Source organism: Gobio gobio, assembly GCF_949357685.1.
Source record: "Gobio gobio genome assembly, chromosome: 17".
NCBI lineage: Eukaryota > Metazoa > Chordata > Actinopteri > Cypriniformes > Gobionidae > Gobio > Gobio gobio.
Genome location: NC_137110.1, coordinates 10,263,931 through 10,274,413, shown reverse-complemented (window position 1 = coordinate 10,274,413; position 10,483 = coordinate 10,263,931). Strand labels below are relative to the sequence as shown.

General features: G+C 38.2%; 1 protein-coding gene across 1 annotated transcript in view; it reads right to left on the bottom strand.

Annotated features, from left to right (window-relative positions):
• Positions 1 to 1,140: 1,140 nt before the first annotated feature.
• Positions 1,141 to 10,483, bottom strand: part of ca16b (carbonic anhydrase XVI b) — a 146,250-nt gene continuing 136,907 nt past the window's right edge. The window contains exons 19-29 of the mRNA XM_079841173.1: positions 10,313 to 10,447; positions 10,073 to 10,233; positions 9,751 to 9,886; positions 8,773 to 8,919; positions 8,567 to 8,660; positions 6,645 to 6,721; positions 6,349 to 6,477; positions 5,836 to 5,982; positions 5,561 to 5,703; positions 2,065 to 2,200; positions 1,141 to 1,926 (exon numbers count right to left, since the gene is read on the bottom strand). Of these exons, the coding sequence (XP_079697299.1) occupies positions 1,780 to 1,926; positions 2,065 to 2,200; positions 5,561 to 5,703; positions 5,836 to 5,982; positions 6,349 to 6,477; positions 6,645 to 6,721; positions 8,567 to 8,660; positions 8,773 to 8,919; positions 9,751 to 9,886; positions 10,073 to 10,233; positions 10,313 to 10,447 (1,452 nt within the window). The 3' untranslated portion in view covers positions 1,141 to 1,779. The remainder of the gene's footprint in view (positions 1,927 to 2,064; positions 2,201 to 5,560; positions 5,704 to 5,835; positions 5,983 to 6,348; positions 6,478 to 6,644; positions 6,722 to 8,566; positions 8,661 to 8,772; positions 8,920 to 9,750; positions 9,887 to 10,072; positions 10,234 to 10,312; positions 10,448 to 10,483) is intronic.

The following is a 10,483-nucleotide window of genomic DNA, read 5'->3' as shown; positions in this document are numbered from 1 at the left end:
AGGGAAAACAAACAGCGTTGGTATGCAATCATGTCTGCTTTGCTTGAAGATATATGCATAAAATGTAATAACAACAACTGTTATTTCTAAATCATTTAGGTGGCACAGAGACTGCTGTCATTTGTATAATAGAAACACTTTACCGATGAAAGCAAAAGCACCGTTCCCTGTGTACTAGTCTAGTGGACTGTTCTCAGAGATATAGCGCTCCTAGTGGTAGATATGAATGAAACATCTATGTTATTTACTTCAAATGTACAGTGACCCATTGGGGTACAGCAGAAGTTACACAGTAGTACAATAGTTTTGTTCTAGATTTGTCTAATATTTTAGTAATACAATTTCACAAAATTGTCCTTTTTACTACTTAATACTCAAAAAAAGCAAATTCTCATGTTAAGGCTTAGAAAAATCTGGAAAAGTTCCTAATAAATTGCGAGTGTTTCCATTTCAGAAGTTTTATGAAGATGTGACATTATAAGCAACATCCGCTCATACCAAAGGAGTTAAATTATTTCACCCTTTTTACTTAATAGTGATATCATGATAAAATAAAACAAATAATACTAATATGACTTCAATATAAAATAATTGTAATATATAGACAACATATTTGAGGACATGAAAATGTACTGCATAGTAGGAATAACCCTCACACAACGCTCATTTTTGACTGATTTGTGAATGTTAAAAAATCAAAACGTTGAAGGGTGTAATATGTGTTAAATCATACTTGTTAGTGGCCAATGCAACGCTAACTTCCACCTGTGTATCTTCATCCGAGTTGTTCCATTGACTATACATGAAAATTTAAATGTGAATTAAAAAAAGAAACAAAAACAACTTCTCCGAATGTTGATCTTCTAATTGTTCAATGCTAACATCCTAGCATCAGGTGAGTATCTTCAATGACTATACATGAGATTTTCAACATACCAAGAAGTGCAGTACTTTTACTTCAGTATTTCACCCCTTCCTCAAATGAATTCTCAGTTTTATGTTCAATCTCTTGACTTATGCAATCATTTAATCAGAACAGCCACTTTCTTTTTTTCCCCTCAGGAAAATGCCTGTTAGAGGAAGTACTGAGCATGCCAACTGAAAACATGACAACTGAAATGAAGGAAACAAGACATTTTTTGATCAATATCTTTATATATTACAAAACAATAGAAATGCTACTGATAACAATATATGTTCACAGTCGCTGTTATGATACCACACTGAAATAATGTATATAAGTTAGACATAAAATGGCATATCTTAATAAATAAAAAAAAGAACATTAATCTAATAAGTCACAATGCTTGACGGTTAAAAGTCGCATCATGATGAGCATTAAGTTGGAGCTTTTCTGTGTACAGTTTTCATGGGTATGAGGCTGATGTGTGTGTTAATGTGCTGTCGCTGATCACCCTCACATGTCTGTCGACTTTATCGGCAAGAATAAAGTGATACTCGGAAACGTTTTCAACACAATAATCAATAATCAGCTAGGCATCAAGTAGTAACACTGACAGTGTAGTGCAAAGTAGACAGTGTGTGTGTGTGTGTGTGTGTCTGTGTGTGCATGTGTTTTGGAGAGCAGGTTGTGGCGCTCAGCAGGATAACAAAAAGCAGCAAAAATAAATATCAAAAGAATTTATTTTTATCAGTATATAAAAGCTCTTTTTTTGTTGTTGTCGGTTTTTTTTTTCATTTCACCAAGAGTCTGGGGAAAAAGGCCTCATGGAAAGTTCAAGGAACCACTTTGTTCCATTAAATTTTTTTCTGGAAACTTCACACCAAGGACTCCATGCTCTCAGCCTGGTTGGATTCCTCCGTTACCACAAACCCAGCCATTTTGTCCATGTAGCTGAAGCCAAGTCTGAAGTCTTTACTGCTAACCAGGCTGAGCATAGCCCTGTACAGGTAGTGATAGTGCTCCTAAAAGAGGTAGGGAGGGAAAAAAAGGAAAAACACTTTAAATGGTTTTGGAAATCGGACTGCGTCAAACTTCTACACGAGACCCCGATGACCTCTCTAAATTGAATTTATCACCAGGTAGACGTTTTGCTAACTTACCATTTCAGTGAAGACACCAGGCCTCATTAGGTTAATCATTTTGGCCACTTGATAGACATCCACAGCACTCTCGCTCTCCAGCTGCTGGGACAGTGTGGTCAGAGCACAGAACATCCCGGCAGAGACGGCCCCGAACCTGTAACACACAATCCATGAGGCTCTCTCTGCCTTCGGTTACATACGCAGCTTTTCCACCGTCGGGCCGAACGGTAAGGAACGGTTTCAGTTATATTACCAATTGAGCTTGGTTCGGCAGGCGCGATTACAAACCGTTCTCGGCCCGGAATTCTAACCGTGCTGGTAGAATGCGTGGTGATGTCGCCACTCGGGATTGGTCACTTGTCTGTTGCCTGGCTACCAGTTTCTCTGTAGCTGGCCAAGCGCACTATTGGAGCGAAGTAAACAGTTACTTCACAGTACAAAGTGAATAATAAAATTGAAAGACATATCTGATCATCCTCCATAATCTCATACCATCTCTTGCATTACCAAGGCAAAGAGGTGGACCGTAACGAAGGACATTTACTTTTATCTGTACTTGACAATTTGAATATCTTGCTTTTCACTCCATTACATTTCTATCAAGGCCCTCGAAAGTGGTTGCTTTGTAGCAGATTTGAAAGTCCGTGGATTCTTTTTCTCTTTAAAACGTGATTGGGTTTTTTGTCAGACAGCCTATCAGTGATCACTCTGGAAGGTTAGCGTTTTTTTTGAACACTGATCAGTTGATGACAAAAACTCGCTCTCCAATCTGCGGAAGCATATTGATGCATGTAGACTTTACATTTTTTGTGAAAGCTTGAAATGGAAATTGTCTGTGCTTTTAGATCTAAAGTAGGGATGCACCGTATGTTCGGCAACCAAAATTATTTGCCCGAATAAGTGAAAATACAGAATAAATGTTACCGAACAATGAGGTTTTTGATGACGCGATCAAATATAGCAACCAGTGCGTGTGAGAGAGGCGCGCACGCTTCTAAATGCAGCACATGTTGGAAGTGTGGAAGCATTAAGCCTTGTTTATACTTTCGTCTGGCTCCGCAGGGCGAGCCTCCCTAACTGTGCGTGCGCCTCGTCTGCTTGGCACTCTGCGATGACGCCATTTTTGCCGCTCGAACCCTCGTGCGGATGCGTCGAGTATAAACAAGGCTTAAAGAAGGCTTTAAAGTGTCCGAGAAAGACGCAGAAATGGCTGTTTGCAGACACTATTCTGCTGAATTGTCTAAGCACCCTCAAATGCAAACAAGAGCACCCTCAGTTGATACTGTAATAATATATTGGCAAATGCTCCAGTGCATATTTGTGTCTGTAGAGCGTCAAATGTATCCATTTACAACGTGTTTCTGCAGCGGTGACATAGTTGTTGATCTCTTGTATGCAATGGCCAATATGTTTAAAGTTAGTCAGACTCCACTCACTGCTCAAACCACCAGAGTTTTTATTCAGTGCTGAGTTATACAGGCTTGCAAAACCTCTCATGAGCAAACAAACAAAATTTGATTATGATACCTGTAGGCATAATAGGTCAAAGATAAGATAAGATGGCCAAAAAAAAAGTATATATATATATATATATATATATATATAAATATAAGTTATATTGTGCTTTGTTTGTATAATGTCTGCTGGAATGCAAAAAATGTTCAGTGTTAAATAAATATTTGTAAAAAAAAATTCACATTTATTTTAAAAGCAAGACAAAATAGTAAAAAAGCTAATTCATGCAATGGTGAAAAAATTGGTAAAATAAATGGGAGAACATAAAAAAAACGCGTTCGGTCTTGTTTTATTATTATTCAGCTTTGGCCAATAATTTTAATTTCGGTGCATCCCTAATCTAAAGTGGTCGGTCTAAATATGGTCGGTCAAATTTTTTATGGATTTGCCACCAAGTGGCCATAGCCTTGTGGATACACCCCTAACACATAGGTAAGGTTCGACAATGACGTTAGTTAGCATTCAAAAACATAGTTGGGCTAATAACGTTATATGAAGTGCTCTCAGAAATATGTATTAGCATAATCTTGTCAAATAAACACAATGTAGAAACCTTTCTTTTCTAGCATGTTTTCGACTTTGAAAATAGCTTTTAAACAATTATTTTTAAGTTAAGTTTTTTTGGCTTTACATATGAATATGTTAGCCTTACTGTTACTGTTATAAGGGAAGCTAGTGTGCTCCAAAACAATGACAAAATTCGCATTTAGAAGATATAAGCTTTAAAACTTAGTCTCTCACTTCCGCCATATGGATCAACAATTTTGATGACATCACTCAGCAGTTCAGCTCCTCATCAGATTTTCTGTCCAATCAAATGCTCTCTAGAATCTGAAGCATCCCGCCCTCTACATTATAAATAGACACTGAAGCTGCAGCTAAAATCGGTCGCTTGTTCACACATTTACTATTTTCTATATGGTGAATGGCACTATATAGGGAAGGGCTCCTCAAATCTGGCCCACAAGATCTACTTTCCAGCAGAGTTTAGCTCTAACCCTAATCAAACACACCTGAACATGCCAATCAATGCCTTCAGGATCATTCGAAAATCACAGGTAGGTGAATTTGATCAGGGTTGGCGCTAAACTCTGTAGCGCATTGGCCCTCCAGGGCAAGATTTAAGGAACCCTGATATATGGGGAATAGGGAACGATTCAGACAGTTAAAAATATGCTTTTCATTGGGGCGAATGAAGTCTGGTTTCACGTTAGTGTCACGCGAACCGCCGCAGCCCGCACACAGTCTGCTCTGGTCCAGAGACACGATAACACAGAGCGGATCATATGCACGAGTCGGCGCAGAGCAGAAAATTTATCGGATCCTTTGAATTCTGCACAGAATGCTATACTTTAAAATTATATGGAGAATAGGAGGAGAAACGGTTAGAGATTAGGAGGAAACTGCGACTTTTCCGAGCTCAACGGCTCTGGCCGAGATATAAACGAAACGGGAGAGGAGCTGTCCCGCCATGTCTTCCTGTTTCCGTGGAAATTACGCCAACACAATGAATAATGCTGCGTGTTTCAAGGCTCTTCAGTGGGCCTTTAAATGAGTTCAAGGTAGTCGCATGCTAGCATGTGGGATGGAGCGTCACTGACTGGCTTGAAAATACAACAATGGAACAAAACATAAATGCGGTGGTATAAAAAAAAGAAATTAACTTTTGATACTTAAGTTCTTTTAAATCCAAGTACTTCTGTATTTTTACTTAAGTAAAAATCTGTCTTTACAACTTTCACTTGTAACAGAGTCATATTTGACCAGTAGTTTCTATACTTCCACTCAAGAAATGGAGTTGTGTATTTTGTCCACCTCTGGCAACGACTGACGCATTTGTATTACATTCCAGCTCGGTTTTCAGCCCCACAGTGGAAAATGAAACCATATCCGTATCGCCTGGGCCTGATTGGCACGGAATAGAAAGGTTAAGCACTGAGAATGGTTTGGCCTGACGGTGGAAAAGCAGCTACTCATGTTTTATGCACAGGACACTTACTCATCATGCACAATGGTGGGACCATCCCTCGTCATGGCCTCTTCTTTGATGATGTTGATAAGCTCAAATGTGCTGCTGATGGATGCATCAGGATCTGGCCAATTCGGACATTGGAAATGTCGGACTTCTAGCACGTAGTCGTCCTGCACAGCAAAGATAAACCTGTTATACTAATGCATAAATTAATATGTCAACATCAAGTTTGTTTAATCTAGCAAAATAACCTCACATAAATGTCCATTTTAAGAGTCACGTTTGTGTAGTGGGTGAGATACCTGTGTGGCTTCCAGGATGAAGTCGTGGATGATGAGTTGTTCCTCATTAGATAAACAGAGTCTGTCAGTATTAATGAGGGTGACAGTGAAGGCTACGCAGTTCATAGGCTCCTCTCTGCTGGGCCAGTACACAAATTCATCCTCAGCCTATAAAAAGAAGAGCAGGGGATATCATGTATCATATTATATATCATATCGACTTATATAAGGCTAACAGATTCAGGTAATTTATAATTGAACTTGTTTCCACATTAAATATTTATAAATTAACAAGCAAATACAAATGATTGTATAACTGCACTGAGGATGCTCTTTAGATATAGTTAAAAAATTGTTTTTATTAAATTGGACTTGAAGTTGATAACTCGCTGGTATGAAATGTTTTAGAGTGTATTAACAGAACATAATTATTATGTATATATATATATTTTAAAAAAACCCTGAGTTATATAACGCAGCATTCATCCACTTAAAAATTCATGTTCACAAGTAGCTCTTTAACGCTGTACTCACGAGGCCGAGGTTGTCTGGCAACATCACAATAACTTGAGCGTTATGATCCCAGATCATCCTCCAGAAGTCTGTGGTCGTGTGGGGAAGAGGATGCTGGGTAATGATGAACTCATTGCTCCTGTAATAGCCCTGTGAGTGGATAAACATCGATTTCATTCTACAAGAAAATCACGGCAAATGATGAGACAAGCAGATGAAGAGATAAAGCACCGGCACGCAAATTATTCATGTTTCATGCATTATTAAATATGGTCCAAAACAATGTATAACGTTCCAGTAAAGTGTTATTGCTGTACCATAATGTAGGAGGCGTTTATGTAGTCTGTTCCCTTTACTCCTGGGAGGGGAGATAGTGCCACCCGTGCCCGCTCCGCTGTGGGGAAAAACACGAACGATAAACAACTCACTATCACCTTCACAATAAACCAAACCTTGTATTGTCTCAGTCATTTAATGTGTCTTCAAATACTATTGGTTGCCATACTTGATTACTTTTCTTTTGTTTTTAAAAGTTGTTTTCTTAAAAGTAGAAATCCTTAATATAATTAAAAATAAGACAATGACAATTATATATATATATACAGTGAGGAAAATAAGTATTTGAACACCCTGCTATTTTGCAAGTTCTCCCTCTTAGAAATCATGGAGGCTGGTTTAATCAGGGGAACCTTCCGTGCCATGCATGATTTCAAACCATGACGTCTTAGTGTATTACCAACAGTAACCTTGGAAACGGTGGTCCCAGCTCTTTTCAGGTCATTGACCAGCTCCTCCCGTGTAGTTCTGGGCTGATTTCTCACCTTTCTTAGGATCATTGAGACCCCACGAGGTGAGATCTTGCATGGAGCCCCAGTCGGAGGGGGATTGACAGTCATGTTTAGCTTCTTCCATTTTCTAATGATTGCTCCAACAGTGGACCTTTTTTCACCAAGCTGCTTGGCAATTTCCCCGTAGCGCTTTCCAGCCTTGTGGAGGTGTACAATTTTGTCTCTAGTGTCTTTGGACAGCACTTTGGTCTTGGCCATGTTAGTAGTTGGATTTTTACTGATTGTATCGGGTGGACAGGTGTCTTTATGCAGCTAACGACCTCAAACAGGTGCATCTAATTTAGGATAATAAATGGAGTGGAGGTGGACATTTTAAAGGCAGACTAACAGGTCTTTGAGGGTCAGAATTCAAGCTGATAGACATGTGTTCAAATACTTATTTGCAGCTGTATCATACAAATAAATAGTTAAAAAATCATACATTGTGATTTCTGGATTTGTTTTTTTTAGATTATGTCTCTCACAGTGGAGCTTCCATATAAATAATAATATATACAAGATGAAAATATAAAGCTAAACAGATTTTTTTTATTATAAAACCTATAAAATGACAAAACCATAACAAAGATCACTAAAACAATCTAAAATTAACATCAAAAACATAAAAAACTGGGGATTTGTTACTATGGTTGAAAAATTAGTTGGTGCATCTATTTAATACATAAAATTAAATATAATAATGCTAAATAAACAAATACAATTTATAAATGTACTTCTTCTTTTCCTTTCGGCTGTTCCCTTCAGGGGTCGCCACAGCGAATCATCTGCCTCCATCTAGCCCTATCCCCTGCATCCTCTTCTCTCAGACCGACTACCTTCATGTCCTCCTTCACTACATCCATAAACCTCCTCTTTGGTCTTCCTCTCATCTTCCTGCCTGGAAGCTCTAACCTCAGAATCCTTTTACCGATATATTCACTCTCCCTCCTCTGAACATGTCCAAACCATCTCAACCTGGCCTCTCTAACTTTGTCTCCAAAACATCTGACATGTGCTGTCCCTCTGATGTACTCATTCCTGATCCTATCCATCCTCGTCACTCCCAAAGAGAACCTCAACATCTTCAGCTCTGCTACCTCTAGCTCTTCCTCCTGTCTTTTCCTCAGTGCAATAAATGTACTATATATATATATATATATATATATATATATATATATATATATATATATATATATATATATATATATATATATATATATATATATATATATATAATTTTTCCGTATTTTTGTAGTTTAAGTATTATTTATTGTTGAAGTAAATGGCGCTACTACACTGTGCTACTCTGTATATTGAGAAAACTGCAAAGTCTATATTGGCGAGAAGCTGTATTGTTGATTTTGGATAGGGTTATATTTTGATACATAGGTTTAGAAGGTTTAGTGACTCACTTGGCAAGACCGACGAGGTGCGGTTCTTCTCTTTGTTGCAGTCCTTCTGGGCACTGAAACACTCCGTGAGGTGAGAATTGCATTGCGTCAACAACTGGAGGAACAATAACAAGAGTGTCCACAAGGAGGAGCAGGTTAGTCATGTAACTGAGAAAAACGTCTCGATACAATTGCATAGAGCCACAACACAGTCATCAAGTCCAGACCTTAAACTGTTTGTCCATGCGCGTTTGTCTCGTTGGGCTCGGGGTGAGAATGTTGTTGACATAATTATGGAGTTGCCAAGCGGGCACCTCTGTGTCTTTACTCAGCACAGCTTCCATTAATGCGTCATGGATAAAGATAAACTGCTCCTGTAGGTCACACATACAGTCAATTAAGACAGAACATTTTGCATTAGGAATGTGACATCTGAACATTACATTAAGTAATAAATATGGGTATATGTTCAGAATGGAATACTACAAATTATGTATGTAACGTGTGAACAGTATGTAGATTTTACGTTTGCATGTAACACCCAGACAACGTACTGCATACCAAAATGTGCAGTATACAATCAGAAAACACTGCATACTGTATCCCACAATGCACTTGAAATTGAAAGTGATTTGATTGACAAACACAAAATGGGATTTAAAAAATGCACAAAGATGTATTCTTCAATATGCAACAGTGTAATTTTAGTACTTATTTATATATACTATTATAGTTTTTTTAATTAATATTTTGAATTAGCTTTTATTTTTATATTTTCAGTATTCATTTTAATTCTAGTTTAATTTCTTCATTTTAATATGGGCTTTTTAAATATTACTAATATGGTTTAATTTATGTTTATTTCAGTTTTAATGATTATTTTATCTTTCATTTTTAATTATTTCCAGTTAGTTATTTTAGTGCTTCAACCCAAATCAGCAACATTTTAACAAGGCAAATTAACAATTATATACAGTTTTATAAAACAGCAAATGGTTTAAGTTTCAGTTAACAATAATCACCCTGATATGCAACATGAAAAATAAAAAGGTCATGTGATGAAATATTGTGCATTTTTATATAAGAGTCTGCAGTGAACAGTATATGCTGTATGTAGTAAGAAGTACACTAATATTCCTTTCTGAAAGTGATTTAAGTGTGCATTTACGTGGAAATATAGTGTAATAAATCAAACAGGTAATAACCTCGGTCTGGACCAGGTAGTTCCGCTGAGCTCGGATGTGCTTGAGGTATCCCAGGACGTTGACTGTGCCTTTGTCCTTTATCTGCTGCAGCATGCTGTCTATGACTATGTATGTGCCTGTTCGGCCCACTCCAGCACTGCAGGACACAGAGAGAGTGATGGTGTGATAAAAATGACCGCATTTAAGAAAAGAGTCTCTAGCTTCCCAACACCCTGCTGAAAATGATGTAGGAATGAGAAACCCTGCACAACTGGAAAGCACATCGCTGAAACTGTCATTTCACATGCTAGTGGGCGGAGTTTATATTTCCAAAGAATAGTACCTGCAGTGAACTAGAACGGGACCTATGCCCGGCGTGCGTGCCACTGAAGATCGAGAGATGAATTTGAGGACTGGAAGTGCATACTCAGGTACGCCCATGTCTGGCCACTGCGTGTAATGGTACTGGACCACCAGCCGCTCATTCTGCCTCCCCTTCTGACCCTGAGAGAGACAATTCAGAGGTCAAAATGCAGGCTCTAATACAATGCTCTGTGAATGCTCTACGGATGCTCAAATGTACCTTTTTCAGTTTGGTGTTGCGCATGATGAAATGTCGGAGTGTGTAGTAAGCATGCACTTTAGTGCTCTTCAGAGTCACCATTATGCTCCCATACACCTCGCTGTTCTCTGACGGCCAATACTGATCACATTTCCTCTGTAAAAGCAACAAATACATCTTCTGTTTTGCATT